The 17,902-nt window shown below is 36.5% G+C and overlaps 1 protein-coding gene across 1 annotated transcript; it reads left to right on the top strand.

Annotated features, from left to right (window-relative positions):
• Positions 1-2,915: 2,915 nt before the first annotated feature.
• LOC105033330 (probable methyltransferase PMT24) lies at positions 2,916-16,268 on the top strand. The gene is given in 9 exon segments (XM_010908086.4): positions 2,916-3,526; positions 3,529-4,787; positions 4,900-5,049; positions 14,187-14,457; positions 14,565-14,675; positions 14,759-14,933; positions 15,189-15,461; positions 15,555-15,749; positions 15,859-16,268. Coding segments are annotated over 9 exon segments (2,865 nt in total). The 5' UTR covers positions 2,916-3,312; the 3' UTR covers positions 16,076-16,268.
• The last annotated feature ends 1,634 nt before the right edge of the window (positions 16,269-17,902 follow it).

The following is a 17,902-nucleotide window of genomic DNA, read 5'->3' as shown; positions in this document are numbered from 1 at the left end:
TGAAAAAAACTTTGTATAGCCTAAAACAAGCACCTGTGGCATGGAACATAAGAATTGATGCTTCTTTTAAGCAAAATATCTATATCCAATGTTCATATGAAAGTGCCCCTCTATATGAAGTTAAATAAGAATCGTGACATCTTACTTGCTTGTATATAGATGGTCTTACCTTTACAGATAATAATCCACTCATGTTTGAAGAATTCAAAAAAACTATGATTCATGAATTTGAGATGACGAACATTGGGCTTATGTCATTATTTCTCAGCATTGAAGTGAAGCAAAGTAAAGAGGGTATCTTCATCTCATAAGCATAGAAAAAAGAAGTACTCCAAAAGATTTAAATTGGAAGATTGTAAACTAGTTGGTACACTGGTGGGATGCGGCATTAAGCTCTCAAAGCAAGATGATGATAAGGTGGTTGATCCTACTTACTTCAAAAGTTGAGTCGGGAGCCTAAGATATGTGGCATGTATGAGGATAATATTTTATATGGTATTGGGCTAGCGAGTCGATATATGGAGGAGTCCGTGTCAATGCATTTCAAAGCCGCCAAAAGAATTTTTCATTAAATTAAAGATAGTGATTGGGGTAGAGATCTTAATGACCGAAAGAGCACAATAGGCTTGATGTTTTACATGAGTGATACAGCTTTTATTTGGCTTTCAAAAAAGCAACATATAGTTACTCTTTCTCCATATGAAGTAGAATATATAACTGCATCTTGATATATATGCCATGTGATGGCTAAGAAAGTTGTTGAAAGAGATTCAATATCCTTAAAATGAAGCTACAAAGATCTATATGGACAACAAGTCAGCAATAGCATTGCAAAAAATCCTATTTATCGTGAACGAAGCAAACACATCGATGTTCGCTTCCATTTTATTAGAGATCAAGCAAAAGAAAAGAATGTTCAATTAGAGTACATCAAGTCTGGAGATCAAGTCGCCGACATTTTCACCAAGCCTATTAATTCAGAATTATTTAACAAAATGAAGACATTGCTTAGAATGGTTGGTGGCAAGAGATTTGGTTTAAGAGGAGATGTTGGAATTTGTAAATCAAATTAATATTGCCTTGTTATTAGCAATGATTTTTAGCATTTTCTATGAAATTCACTTAGAATTCTTCTACATGTATAAAACCAAAGTGTCACTTATATAAAAATTATAAATATGGCTCTTAGTCTTTTATGTAGAAAGTAGTTGAAGGGTTGTAAAATCCTCTATATAAAGCGATGTATTTAAATCGTTTTGGATCGAGAGCGTTGAAAATATTTCAAACAAAGTTAAAAGTCTTCTTCTACTAATAGGTCTACTTTCTTCATCTTTTATGTGAGAAATAATACAAATACTCCTCTCATCCTCTATCTACCATAACAATATTTAGTATGCAATAATCTCCAACCAAATACACACCAAAAAGAAAAAATTCTATTTGTGATAGAAACTCTTTTCCTCCGTTATAAGAGAAATCTCTTCTGCAACTTATTCGAGATCCAAAGGCTGCCTACATGTTTATCCAGGAGGGGGGAGTTTGATGGATGAGTGGAAAACTTGAGGTCAATTAGTTTAATGTAAATTTCATAAAGAAAATATGAAAGATTAAAATATGGAATATAAAAATAGATAATATACTCTTGATTCATGTAATGTCATTTGCTTTTTAGCTTCCTCTGGTCTTACTTTTTTTTTTTTCAATTTTTTTTTTCTAGGAACGACTGGACAAGGTCCAATCAAATCCGTTAAGAAAATATAAACAATGTATATATGTCTGCTCCCTCATGTGGGTTGTGGGGAGTCTCAGATACATGTAAGAATTTGCACTATTACTATAAGAAGAAACAATGATATAAATATTCAGAGCTCATTATAATTATCTACACTACATCATTATCTTATGCAGCACATGATGCAAATTCCACCAAAATCTACCAATTAAGTAGTACTTTTGTGTCCATTTTGATATCAAGTGGCTACCAAGGTTCATAAGTAGGGGAATAATTAACTTTAACACATGGTTCATATTGTCACTGTCTTTTTTTCTTTTGGTTGGTAGACTCACTGTGTTTTCTTTGAATAAAGATACGATAACAGCAACTAAATAAAACTTCCTAGTTCATTAGCCATTGTTCACTTTTATAAGTCAAATGCATAGGGACTTGTAGTCAACAAAGTTCAAATTCTAGTTGAACATGGTCCCTGGTTCAATTTAAAAATCATGAGGAAGAGAGAGAGAGAGATGACCATCACCGCATTCCCCAGGATAAGTTTGGGACTCCCCCGGGCCTTTTTGATATTTATACCGCACACAATGTGAACCACCTAACATGCTAAAGTCATGCGGCTAGTTTGCACGATCATACTGTTTTTTTTTTTTTTTATCATCATATTGCACCTCTTTTATTTTTTTTTTAAAAATATATTTATCATTTGAGCCTTCGAGGTTTATAAATATGACAGTTGCCTGATCCAATTAAAATCTGGAGTGCTAGGTAAAATATTCAAAATAGATTTAAAATTGATGCCGATAACGATATAACTCACTCGAGATCCGATTTGAAGTAACCTTAATTTAAATCTATTTTCAAACTTTAAATTATTTTTAAATATTTATATAATAAATTTTTTATCTAAGTCAATCTATCTTATTAATCAGATTCAATCAGACTCGCACCATTCATTTTATCCATCCTAAGACATATATATATATATATATATATATATATATATATATGAGATTTTTAATTATATAATGAATATAAATAATTGGATCCGTATCCGATTCGTTGCTATAGATACTGAGACCTTAATGTGAAAAGAAAAAAAAAAAAAGGAAACAAGTCTACCCCTCCTTGCGGATCTGCGATTCTCACATGACGACTTTATTCCTCGCGCATTCATCATGTCGGCAAAAACTAAAGTGGGCAGGCACAGGGCTACTTGCCACATCCATCATGGCCTAAATCCTCCAAAAATGCAGCTGATCACGTAAATCTCTCTCTCTCTCTCTGGCAAAAAGATTGTGTCAAGAAACCAGCTGTCATAAAAATGGACAGGGAAGAGGAGCGCGGAGAAGTTTTGCCGATCCCGTCGCTTCGTTACCTCCGCTTGCCCACCGAATTTTTGGATCTAGCCTGCTTCCCCACCTCCCTCGGAGATCTCACTCTTCCCTTGGAACCATTCCATCTTCCCCCTTTTCTTTCCCTTCTCCCTCCCTCTAAACGATCAGCAATAACCTTAACCCCTCCTACTTTGGAGTTCTGTTTCTCCAAGGAGAAAAAAGAAAGAAAGAAAGAATTAGAAGACAATGCCAGGGTTAGGAAAGAATTCCCGGGTGGGGAAGCGCTCTTCGTCTTCGTCGGCGGGTTCGACCTCTTATTATGTCACCATAGTCGTCTTTGTGGCGCTTTGCATTCTTGGAGTTTGGATGCTCGCTTCATCATCTATTATTCCATCCCGCACGACCACCGCCTTTGCCACCTCCACCGCTTCTAAATCCCCTCCATCTCGTGTATCTCGAAAAGACCCCCTCAAGTCATGGAGGATAGCCCGGAGGATGGCATCAAGGGTGATGACAAGTTGGATGGGGAGGATATGGATCAAGGAGGAGGGGATGGAGAGAAGGAGGCTGAAGAAGATAGCCGATCCTCTGAAGAAGGAGATGAAGCCAAAGGAAACCAGCAGGAGGAGCAGCAAAATGAGGAGAGGGAGGAGGCTAACCAAAGTGATCAGAAAGAATATCGACAGGAGCAAATGGGTGGAAATGAGGAGAACCAAGAGCACCGATCCCAAGTAAGTAATAATGAGGGTGATGGGGAAAATAGTGGAGACCAGCAATTAGAGAACCATAATTCAGAAGCTGGAATAGAGGAGAGACAACGACCAGAATTGCAACAAAATGAGGAGGAGATCCATGAACAGCAGCAAAGGGAGCATGATGAGCAGCTACCAGAAAGTGGTGATGAGGAGAACCAACAAGAATTCCAGCAGCAGCAGACAGAGAGTGGGAGCGATGAGAACCAGCAACAAGGCCAGCCTGAGATTGATGAGAACCATGACCAAATTCAACAAAAGATAGACCAAGCAAATGATGAGAGCCAAATACAATCTGATGAGAATATTGGAGAGCGAATCGATCAGAGCCAGCAGCAATCAGAAGAAATTATGGAGGGAACTGAAGAGAACAAGCCACAACCAGAAGAAAACAAGGACGAGGGAACCAATGAGAACCAGCTGGAACCTGAAGAGAGGACAAAGGATGGAGCTGATGAGAACCAAGTACAGATTGAAGAGCAGTTTCAGATAGATAAAAGTAGTGAAAGCCAGCAAGAGCCCCAACAACAACAGATAGATGAAGAGAACCCAATTAGCGCTAGCGAGGGAGATCAGCAGCGCAGTGAGGATAAACTTAACGATCCCAATGCAAGCGAATCACTGGATGGGGCACAATCAGAGGTGTCGAATGAGAAAAATGGTGAGACAAGGCCATGGGCGACGCAGGCTGACCATTCTGACACTGAGAAGGAAAGAAGGAAAGGGGAGGAGTTGGAATCCAATGAAGGAGGTGACCAAGAGGGGCACATTGAATGGAAGCTTTGTAATGTCATAGCTGGAACGGACTACATACCTTGCCTTGACAATGTTAAGGCCATCAAAAAGCTCCATAGCTTCAGGCATTACCAACATCGTGAGCGTCACTGCCCTGAGGAAGGCCCTACATGTCTGGTGCCCCTTCCGGAAGGATACCGACGACCCATCAAGTGGCCTGAGAGCAGAGATAGGGTAAATATTCAATATTTATACAGAATTGTTAATATTACTTTATTTTTAAAATTTGTAGATATGTGCACTTTATCTTATCCAATGTCTGCTAACTTGTGGATGTCTGTTGTAGATATGGTACAGTAATGTACCTCACACAAAGCTTGCAGAGGTTAAAGGCCACCAAAATTGGGTGAAAGTTACTGGGGAGCACCTTACTTTTCCAGGAGGAGGAACACAGTTCATTCATGGGGCACTTCACTACATTGATTTCATTCAGCAGGTGAGGATTGATTTATAACTTGCAGGTTTTGGTAGTGAAGTGCATATGTTCTTTCTTTTTTCTATAAATTGCAAAAATTCATTCCTACATTTGAACTTAGTGATGGTTCACTTTTTGCTAGTTGTTGAATGGATTCTCTTTTGAATCTTTTAAACTGGGCTTTATATGTGCTTTATCTGACACTATTGGTTGATAACACATGATGATAGGGTGTGAATAAGATATTCTATCATCGTGAATTTAGAATTCTTACTATGAGGTCTAGCCAATAAGAAAGAAAGGGACTACTGCATAACTATTTTGGGATCCTGCTTCCAAGCACTAGAGATATGCTGAATGTGCCATATTATTATTAAATTATTAGTTTTTGTATTAGAATGTCTTGTATATGTTGAGAATATTTATAAAGCATGCCTAATCATCTCTTTTCCTTGAAAAAAATTCAAAATATTTTATATTTGGAATAATACTCTAAATCTTTTTTGATATTAATATAAGTTTGTTGTTAGAGATTTTGTTGTGCATGAAATTAATGACTTAAAATATGTTGACATCGAAAGTTTTATCTTGAACATTCAATGATGGCAATGTCTTTATTCATATGGTGCTCAATAGATTAATTATTACCATATAAAGATATAATTATAATGTTATTTTATATGATCCTGGGAAAACATCAAAAATGTTGCTGATAACATAATGGAGAGGATGGTTTTGAATAAACATTTCATATCACAGAAAATAGTTAGACATGAAAGGCCATTCCAGTGCACAAGGCTCCCACCATTGCAAAGTTTTGGAAGGATCAAATATACATAACTTTTTCCCCATATGTGAAGAAACTATTTTTGTGTTTCAAACCCATAACATCCAGGTCAAAATAGAGCAACATTACAATTGCACCAAGGCTCACCTTTTAAAGAATAGGGATGTGATGCAGGCTATGAGCCTAGCACAAGCTTCAGAATTACCAAGTGGAAGACTAAAGTAAGCTATGCAATAAGAGTAAAAAAATAAACTTAGAATATCGAAAGAAATTATCAATTTGAAATCTAAAAGCTAGGGATATAGATGCTAAGAAAGAAACTAGAAGAAGAGATAACTAGTAGTTTCCTGCCTCACTACTAAAAAAATCACATCATCACCAAAGACTACACCAATCCCCATACTTCATTCGGGTCATGCAGAATCCACCATGCAAGTGAGAAACACAATATGTGCACTCCGGAAAAGTGAAGCTTTATTAAATTTTCAGTGATCAAAACTAAGAGCATAAGTTGTGTTTATAGGCTTTGAGATCCCTTACAAAGAAAGGGATGTTTGGGTTACTCTCGGGGACAGAAAAGAATAATAAAAAAAGTCCCAAGATAACTAAATCAACTAAGAATAATCAAAAAGATCCCAAGGTAACTAAATTAAGTAATCTTGCTACTCTTGGCCTTGTAGAAGAATTTTTGTTCTGCTGGTAATCTATTTGCTATTGGAATCCTTTTGATGCCAATTATGATGCCATCGGATCAACTGATGGGAACTAGATCTACCATTTGATTCACATACTTGAAGTCCTTAGAGTAAGGATTGGAGCCTTTGAATGGTATAAGATTACTGTCAGATGCCTTCTGACAAATTAATGTACATTTGATTGAGTTTTGATGGTGGATAGTTTATATTTGTAGGTTCTGGGCCCGATTACCTTGTTTACGAGCCCTGCTCGGCCTTGAGATTATCTTCCAACATAGTTTCCTGTGCATCCATGAATCTCTCTTCAATTTTGATAATGTTCAGTCATGCTTCCATAATTTTTAATACCTTCAATCATGGAACTTATTGTAAGATGGTCCAAAGTCAATCAACCATAAGGTCAAGCCTCTTTGACCTACATCAATTCCCCTTGGCTTAGATAATTCTGCTCCCAATGAATTCAAATCTTGTTGGCTCTAGTGGAATCCCTTGCTGCAGTTTGGTGTGAGTAGGGCCTTCATCTTTTTAACAGCAATCTAAGAGGAACTACCTTTACTGAGAGTTGGTGCAGTAGGTTTGGGTGTGGTTGGTATTGCACGCCGGTTTGACCCCTCAGCTTACTGGCTTTGTTTTTGAGCTCCTCGTTGACTCACTTAGCTGTTTGGTAGGCCTTGTCCCAGGTTTCAATCTAAACTACCACTATTTGGTCCTAGATTTTCAGACGAACACTGGCACAGAATTGGCCAACTAGTTGATTTGGGGTTTTTTTGAGTCAAATTTCAAGTGCTAGTTCATAAAATTCTTCTTAATACTCTGGGATGGATTTGATTCCCTATTTGAGTTGGAGCATCCCAGTGCAGAGACTTTGGGTGTAATTTGAAGGTATGCAGCATTCATCTAGTTTCACTCTGATCTCATCACATGTTGCAATGGGTGACAAAAGGCATGATTTTCTTCAATGGTTGACCACCATATGTGATCTAGGCCTTTGAGCTTTGCCTTTCAAAATTGGATATGTTTTTAGTCAGAGAGATGAAGCCAACCAAAATAGTCTTCACTTTAGGCCTTTAAGCCATTGGTCCAGCTTCTTAAAGATGCCATCAATGGTCAAGCGGATAACTTTACTGCTTGTCACATTCATCTGCATCAGGTTGCTGAGTTTGTATAGGATTATTATGATTCAGACATGGAGAGCTGCCAGTATTGGACTCCTCATCATTGGCCTGAACGGAAGCTACTACTAAAGGCAGTACAAAAGGTTGTCTCGACTACTGAGCCATAGGTTGTAGTTGTCTCAAAACTTTTAAGACCTTGATCAACTAGGTATCAAGCTAACTTGGAGGTGGCATTGTTGTTAGTTGGTTCCTGCCTGGTGATATTTGTTGTTAAAGCTAACAAATAGTCGAGGAAGCTTTGGTTGGTTGGTAGTATCTACAAGCCATTGCAGGGTTTCAATGATGGAATAGGAACAATCAAATGTTCCATTGGTGAGCTAATGGCATGGAAAGAGAATGCATGATGAACTACAATGCTATTTGAATGCTGCTGTAGAATGGTTTGTGATGATGCACTTGCTACCATCAATTGGGTACTGATCATGAGTGGTATATCATCAGTATGGTGTGGGTGGAAGTCTTCTTGTTATCGGTGGTTTTGTGATATGTGCTTCAGTTATTGCATCACCAATCAACATGGATGACTAGATTCATTATCAATTGCTATAGACTTGGAGTCCATCTCAGAGTAAGGGTTAGAGCATTTAGATGATAAGAGGTTACAACTGAATGCCTTTTGATGGTGGCTAGTGTACCATTGATTGAGTTCTAAAAGTGCATATTTCATCATCAATAGAATTTTGGGCCCGATTGCCTTGTTCATGGGCTTGACTTAGCCTGCAAGCTTGTTTCAGCATAGTTTCCTATGCCTACTTGACTCTCTCTTAAATTTTGATGATGTTTGGCCATGTTTGCACCCCATTTGAGTGCCACAATCATGGAACTTATTATAAGAGGTTATAGGGTCAAATAACCATAGAGTCATCTTTCCAGCTTGCGTTAGAATGATACATGAATATCTTGACAATAATATAGATTAGGGTTTCTATCGTAAAATCATCCTTCAAATTTGTTATGAATGTCCAAACATTAACGAGGCTAGCTAATTGAAGCTTAAAGACATCCTACAAGCACTATTCAAGACAAATATGAGTTGCATGATCTTAAAATGACATGATAAAGATAAAGATAATGATACTAGGCAAGTGGATGCAGTAAAACTTGAGATGGACAAAAAATGGATAACATTAGTGAAAATAAAGGGTAAACTCTAAGAAAACAAAAATGATGCCACTTACAATCTCACCAATATCTGAAAAGTAGGGGAAATATATGAAAGACCTAGGTAGAAATGATGACTAAGAATTGTATGAAAAATCAGATGAAGAATTTCCTTGATTGGAACAAATGGTGGAGAGGGTTTGAAACATGAGGAGCAATTGGATTGAATGCAATATCTCATGAATGCATTAATCCAAAATATAGTTGTAAAGGGATTTAAAGTGCACAAACTTATTTTATATGCGGAACGATCTAAATGGTGTCAATTACACTTAAAAAGAAATCCAACATGCATGTTTGTTATGCATATACAATTGGGCTCAAAGTGCTTTTGTCATTCCTATATCAAGGTTTGGGGATGTAATTTTAATCCAAGGTCACAATGATAACAAATGATTAACAAAACCACTTGTATCAGCCTATACCGGTTGGTACATACCATATTATCCAAGGACCAATGCAAGGAACCGGGACTAAGCTAACTAAGGTTTATGATATTGTATTGTGATATATCAAGCCATATCAGCCCCTACTACTTAGTATACCTTGTTTTGTTATTATTTTTTGTATTTGTGGCAAGGCATTCCAACCTTGTTTTGCACTCCTATCAAGGTGTATATACTAATCGATGACTAATACATTTCCATACCTTGATATTTAAATCCCTGGCAATAATCCTTAGTAACAATGGACTTAGTGCTTCATGCATTTCAAAAACTTATCCTAGCATCCATTCCTGAGTAGTTCCAAATCCTAATTTTTTTCGAGATCGTCCATACCTACCCCTATACCAGAATCTACTCCTTTAGTACTCTTGCTTTAGGAAACTAAGTGACAACATATATAAAAATAGTAAGAACGAGGATCCTGAGCAAAATTCAGCAATAACACATATAAAAGTTTTAAGAAGTAAATCTAAAATATTAAGGATACAAATATAAAACATATAAAAATATTAATTCAAAAACATTAAGAATAATGATCTTGAGAAAAACTCACATGATTGTTCCAAAAATAGGCTTTTGACAACCTTATCTCCATTACAGCAACACATATGCAAGATTAATGGAAGAAACACTTCGCTATAAGGTATGGTTTGCACCACCTTATTGATAAAATAAAGTGACTGTGACTGTCTTAAGAGGTTATGTGTTTAATTCAAAAGATTTGATGTAATGCCACATGTTCAAACATGGATGAAAAGATATGGTATTCATCAAGTGATTTGACTAACAAAGTCAACTAGTATTTCAAATAAGTGGTGTATAGCAACTATCTAGGCACGTGAATATAATACTAAAAATCTTGAACCAATTGATCTAGACAAGAAAGACCACCAAGGATGGTCATCCATGGCTTGAACAGCAGCCAACTTAATGAATTGAACTTAAATGGAAAACATAATCCCCAGCAATGTCAAAATAGCCAATAATAACACCTAATAAATCAAAGTGGTGTGAATAAAGCAAGAAAGAAAGTTCAATGGAGCACTTATCTATTTTACTCTTCTTCTCTTGAGATTATCGAGCCCAAACACCTCAACTAAGGTGCCCCAAATTGAGAAATTGGGCATACCAATCTGGCCAGGGAATGGGATTGTTTAGCCACTAAAAATGAAATAGTATCAAAACTAGTTAGAGCTGATCCAAGTAGGCTGAACCAATGGATTTTGCCTTGTTTTGGGTTGGACCAGGTTTTTTATAAAACCCCATATCTCTCGTCTCTTTCGGAACCTCGCTATTGCCCTCCACCAATCTCCCCACCTCACCCTCATCTTAATAGTTCGGTCTTCTAATGATGATGCTTAGGGGACCTTGCCAACATCACCAGTGGTGTTTGATGAGCTTCGCACCCCCATCCAGACCCCCTCCTGGGGCCCCAATCAATGATTTGCTAGCATTGATCAATGACCTCCAACCAAATGAACAACTTATGACACCCGATTGATGACCTTTGGGCCTAGTCACGAGCTTTTGCTTTAATCAATGACTTCCTACCTCCAACTGACAAGCTACAACCTCTAATCAACCTCTTATAATCTATAGGTCCTTCTCCACATACACTGTTGGCACCAGCATGCATGTTCGGTATGGATACTGACCAGGTACTTGATTGGTATGGGTCACAATATTGGTTTGCAAACCTTGACTTCAACTATGATGGAATTCTTATGTATAAAAAGTGTGGGAGTGAATTTTTGAAAGATCATCTATGTTAATTTCTCTTGGTTATTTATTAATGATATTTACAAGAAGCAATATAATAATCATTTAGAGAATGTCATCTAGTTTTTGGAATTTGACAGTGGGTACTTCTTGTGCATATGCTCTGATACCATTTTGTTAAAATGGATAGAGGAGTACTTAATCATATATGATAAGAAATGCTTAAGAGGGGAGAGGAACAATATCATAATTTCATATTTATTTCATATCCAACTCCTACTACATACTCAGAAAATCACTTCTATTTATACTAACAAATACATTAATTACTAGAATTATATGACTCTTTGATCTCCATAATATATTAATTAATATCTCACACACTTTTCTAAGAAACACATATTTCTAAACTTCTAATACATGCATTCACGTTTTCTTAAAAGCCACAAATGTATTCCTAGATATAAGTTCATGTATCCACATTTAATACATCTCTTGTAACTAAACATGCATGCATAATCCCACTCACATAGTTCAATTTATTTTATCATAACACTAAATTCATGTTTATCTTTCAACACTCCCTCTTAAACATGAATTCTGTTTAACTTTTCTTCTTCAGCTTTTCATAATTGGTCCACATCCTGAAAGAAAATCTCTAACAGCTGAAATATATCTTAAGGATGAATATTCTTTCTTCCTGTCATAATTACTATCGAATTTCTCTGCACTATTATCCAACATCGTCAGCTTCTCTTTCAATGCATCACATTCCTCTACCACTTTCTTGTACATCTCAGTCAGTTCTTGATGGTAATATTTCAAATCACATAGTTTTTTGTAGTTCACGTCTATTACTACAAAGTCATACATAATTTTAAGATGCCTAATTGCTTTTAATGCTACTTCATACTCTACTTCTTTCTTCGTACTAGCTTTACCTTCATAAATTACATGTCTCCCATATCCATCATCAAGATTAGTATAAGCCACAAAAATAGGATCATAATCTGATCCATACTTTTCTCATAAAAATGAGACTGGCCATAAATTTAATTTCTCAAGCAAGTCTTTGAGTACTGTTTTAAATGAGATTGTCACAACAGTTGATATTACCTCACCGGATACATAGTTCTCCATTGTACTTTACCAAAACTCACAATTCACTTGGCACTTGCATTTCTTTAGAAACTTTCTTCGTCTCTTCCACCAAAAGACTTCTTGTCTTTTTCACTTGTGGAGTCACTCTTTTCGACTCGCACTGTTTCAATGGGTCTCTATTTCTTATCTTGAACTCAAAAGCATCACAGAAGTTGCAAACTTCACACTCAATAGGTCTTCTAGCCTGGAGTTTCCTGCTTCAACTATGGAGAATGTTTTTCCACCTTCACGTCTCGTGGGCTTATACCTTACTTTAACTATTGCCTTAGATCCGTGCGGGCTCTAACTATTGTCGTAGGACCATGTCGGCTCTGACTATTGCCGTAGGACTGAATCTGGCTCTAATATCACTTTGTTGGAATTTGGTAGTAGGTACTTCTTGTACATATATTCTGATACCACTTTGCTAAGGTGAATAGAGGAGTATTCAATTACATATGATAAGAAATACTTGAGAGAGGAGAGAAACAATATCACAATGTCATATTCATTTCATATCCAACTACTGCATACTCAGAAAACCACTTCTATTTATACTACTCATAAATACATTAATTACTAGAGTTATATGACTCTTTGATCTTTACAATACATTAATTAATATCTCACACACTTCTCTGAGAGACACACATATTTCTAAACTTCTAATACATGCATTCATGCTTTCCTAAAAATCACAAATACATTCCTAGACATAAGTCCATGTACCCACATTTAATATACCTCTTGTACCTAGACATGCATGCATAATCCCACTCACATGGTTCAATGTATTTTATCATAACACTAAATTCATGTTTATCTTCTAACACTAGTTTGAGTCACACTCCGGAGACATACACCCTTTAAAAATAGAATTTAATAGTTTAAGGCAGCTTACTATCAAGACATAATGAATTACCTTATGGTATGGATGTCCAAGAGTAAATAACCCTGCACAAGAAGTTGCTTTCCTGTGAGGGATCCTAAAGAAGAGGGCCAATATCATCCATTTGGTATGAGAGGAGAGAGGAGTCTGACTGTGCAGCACAAACCCCCATTTGTATCTACATATACATGGTTGGCCAGCTGAAACCATGCTGAGCCACATGCATACCTCCATTCAAGAGTCCAAGAGATATGGATATGCATCAAAGAGAAAGAAAGGGATCATCATGTATGCAGGTGTACCTCATATTCTCTGTATCCAATGTGAATCTATTCAAGTTCAGTATAATTTTTGAAGTAACATAGTAACCAACAAAACTAACCTAAAAGGAAGGATTGCACATCACCACTGCATATGCAAAGAGCAAGAGCTGTTCTCCTCCTTCCTCGCATTGTTTGATCTGTAGTTGCCCTTATATCAAGCTATTCCTCTTATCATAGAAAGTGCACTAATGATTAAACGCAGATAGAGAAATAAGGAGGGAAAAGAATATGGATAAATGAACAGAAGGGGATTTGAATTCAGGTGGTGGTGGTGATTCTTTGTCAATTTGTCACACTGTTTAGTTCAATTCTTCGATTTAATTAGTTGTTGCCTATGTCAAAAACCCTTTTTGGTTGGCGCACACTTTTTGGGTGACTCCTAGCAACATGCATCAGTTAGCACCTTTTGAATTATTTCTTACAACAATAGGATGATCTAATGTGGTTATGATTACTGTCCAACTGTCATAGAAGTCAGTTTGGCTTGAAATCCTTAAAATTCAAACGCTTTATTTCATACATTTCAAGAGAAACTACCTTGACTAAGACATTAAATAGGTGTTTTCATAAATTTTACATTCATATACAACTTCTATCCAACAAATAGTCCCCTTTACACTTTCAGATCGGCTGACTGTCTAATGATAATAATCTGTGTATAGTTATAAGTTTGCTCTGAAAACACACTTTAGTTGGAAAAATATGAGCTCTTATAATAAAGTTACACATTCATGATGTTCCAATGAATATATTTGAGACATATCCTTTCTTGAGAATTGGTAGATGTTGGTTTAGTTATATGGCTTCTTTGGTTTCATTGCAGTCTGTGCCTGATATTGCTTGGGGAAAGCGTACTCATGTTATACTAGATGTTGGTTGTGGGGTAGCCAGCTTTGGTGGCTATCTCTTTGAGAGAGATGTCCTTGCAATGTCATTCGCTCCAAAAGATGAACATGAAGCTCAAATTCAAATGGCACTCGAGCGAGGAATTCCGGCAATATCTGCAGTAATGGGTTCTCAACGTCTGCCATTCCCCAGCAAGGTTTTCGATCTTGTCCATTGTGCACGTTGTCGTGTCCCATGGCATGCAGATGGTATAATTTTTCTTAGTGTTCAATTGCATACAATGTTGAGTTTCGATAACAATACTTATAATATTTTTTTTCTTATTAATAAGACTGAGCATGCAACTTTCTTATAGGTGGTACTCTTCTTTTGGAGCTGAATCGTGTCTTACGCCCTGGAGGATATTTTGTCTGGTCAGCAACACCTGTGTATCAAAAACTGAAAGAAGATGTTGAGATCTGGAAGGGTAGGTTTTATGGATACCATCCTGTCTATCTTATTTTGCATTTTTATATGACTGAGGCGAAATCTTTCTGTTTCTTAACTAAGCCATGTCATCTCTTACGACATCCATGTGTTGGGATCTTTTCACTATCAAGAAGGACAAACTGAATTCTGTTGCTGCTGCAATTTATCGTAAACCAATTTTGAATGAATGTTATGACAACAGAAAGCATCACAGTCCTCCCATGTGTAAAGAAGACGATGATCCAAATGCAGCTTGGTAAGTCTAGACTTGCTACACTTTTGGCAGGCTCCTTGCTCACACATTTTACGTACCCTGGCCATGAATTTGGAAACAATTCTTGTTATTTACTTGAGTTAAAATAAACCAATATTTGGTGGCCAAAGCACCTAGGTTTCGGCAATTAATTGGCCGAAGTAGCAGCTCAGCATAGTAAATAGGCCAGGCAGCATGGATTCAAATGAGCACTATTTGATTTGTATCAATATGCCTTTCAGCCATCATATCTTTCAGGTACATCCCTCTGAAGGCCTGCATGCACCGGGTGCCGGTTGATGCATCTGAGCGGGGCTCGCGGTGGCCTGAGGAATGGCCGCAAAGATTGCAGGTGCCTCCTTACTGGTTAAACAGCTCTCAGATGGGAGTCTATGGGAAGCCAGCCCCTAATGACTTCACGTCGGATTATGAACACTGGAAAAGAGTTGTGAAGAAGTCGTATATCAATGGTTTTGGCATTGATTGGTCCCAAGTGAGAAATGTTATGGACATGAGAGCTGTTTATGGAGGGTAATATCGGTTAATTGATTACTTTGCAGTGCAATGACACCTTAATTTATTCATGCTTCTTCGATCTTACTCAAATTTGCGAACTGATTTCAGGTTTGCTGCTGCACTCAAGGATCTGAATGTGTGGGTGATGAATGTGGTGAACATTGATTCTCCAGACACACTACCAATTATCTACGAGCGCGGGCTTTTTGGTATTTACCATGACTGGTGTGAATCATTCAGTACCTACCCCAGATCCTATGACCTCCTGCATGCTGATCATCTGTTTTCGAGGATCAAAAAGAGGTGGATTGGATAAACTTCATTTAAAATAAATAAATAAATAAATAAAAGCCATTGATGCTGGATTTTTTTTCTTCATGTGATTAATTAACAAAATTACTCCTGATTTCAGATGCAAAATCATGACTGTGATAGCTGAAGTTGATAGGATATTGAGGCCTGGAGGCAAACTAATTGTTCGTGATGAGTCTTCAGTCGTAAGCGAGGTAGAGAACTTATTGAAGTCGCTGCACTGGGAGGTCCGCTTGACTTTTTCCAAGAACAAAGAAGGAATACTTTGTTCAGAGAAATCAGACTGGCGGCCAGAGAATTTAGTAGATTCATCATGAATAAAATTCATCTTAATTTCTATTGTGTCTGAATTTTGAGCTTAATTTGCACTTCATCTGTTCTTTAGCTTTTCAGATCATTTTTTTTTCTTTTCAAAACAATCATCCTTCCAAGTGTTTGATATGTTTTCTTTTCATCATTCTGAGAAGTGTAAATTATCAATATAAATGAGATTTGCATTTATCCTGGTCATATTTGAGTTACTTCAGTGGTTATGGACACTTGCATCTATATGTTGCTTGAGTCCGGTGCCCACCCAATCTTAAGGTTGATGGCTTATTTTTGAGGATAGATATAGTTTCTATTTTGCCCTTGCGATGCTTGCACCAAATTAGAAGTAATCGTAAAATATCACACTCTAAATTTGGGATATAATATGTTCATGCTATCAAAGGCTGCTATCCTTGATAATATGAAGCTTAACAATCATAATTAGTTAAAATTTATTATAAATAAAATATAATAAAAGATTTAATTCGATCATTCATTAAGTAAATAAACTAAAATTAGTTTAAAGCATCTAAATTAAAGATCAAATATTGAATTCATGTCTCAAAATTTATAAATAGTTAACTTCAAGTCTATGATTATTTAATAAATTAAGTTTCGGCTACAAAATTTTGAGATTTACGTAGCAAATCTCAAGACTGAATCCTTCATTATTCTTAGTCTTATACTTATTCCTTTAGAAGAGAAAGAAAAAAAAAAAAAAAAAAGATAGAAGAGTTATTTCTCTCGTGTCTCTCTCTTTGCGCCTCATTGTCTTTTTAAGGACAGTTCAAGGATGTCCCAAACAATGTTCTTTCAATCAAATACTCCCTTTCTGGTGTTCTCAAAAAATGCTCGAGCGAGGAAAGACAATTCTAATATCTCTTGCAAACAAGAGTGGAGCTGATCTCAGGTAGAAAGAAGAAAAAATTGTAGCAAATGAAAGCAGTGAAATGGCGGAATATGTCACTATATATCTTTGATAAGAAAAAGAATTTTTTTGTTACATGTTCCTAAATGGCCCAACACATATATTACACAAAATTTCAGATTTGGTGGAATTGACTCAATCCCATGACCATAGATGTACAAAATATACAAGTCAACAAAATCAAAAAATAAAGAAAGATCTTACATGGTTGGAAGGTTGTTAAATAAGAGAAGATCTTGTACCCATTGGTGAAGAGAAGATATATCATGCCAAACTTTGGTAGGTTCTAATGAAATCTTATATCCAAATTTGGTAGTTTTCTAATGCTCCCTGTGTGAAGGTCACAAACACCCAACTCGCTTTTCAAAAAAATAAGCCTAATCCTTCCTCAAGGACTTAGTAAAGAGATCAGCCAACTGCATAGAGGTAGACAGATAGGATATGTGAATAAGACCAATTTGAATTTTCTCACAAACAACATGACTATCGATTTTAATATGCTTGGTGTATTCATGGAAAACAAGTTGGCCATAATGCTAATGTTATTTGATTTTCACAAAATAATATGGTAGGCAAGGAAGTCTTGCAACCAAGATCATGGAGCAAGTATTTAAGCCATGTCATCTTAGAAGCGGCTATATTTATGGCATGATATTTTGCTTCAGTTGATAATCAGTAACATGTAGTGTTCTACTTCTTTGTCTTCCAAGATATAGGACTGGACCAACATATGAGCCATATAACAACTAGCCCTATTAGAATCATAATAAACTATGAAATTTAAGTCCTCAGTAGCTAAGAGAAGAATATCTTGATCAAGAGTCGCTTTTTTTTTTTATACAAGCGAGTGATCACACCATTCTTGTATAAGTACAACCCATAAAGTTAGAGTTCAAAAGATCCCATA

This window comes from Elaeis guineensis, chromosome 12 (genome assembly GCF_000442705.2).
Source record: "Elaeis guineensis isolate ETL-2024a chromosome 12, EG11, whole genome shotgun sequence".
Classification (NCBI taxonomy): Eukaryota; Viridiplantae; Streptophyta; class Magnoliopsida; order Arecales; family Arecaceae; genus Elaeis; species Elaeis guineensis.
Note: the sequence above shows the minus strand (reverse complement) of the source record. Positions and strands in the feature narration are given on the sequence as shown.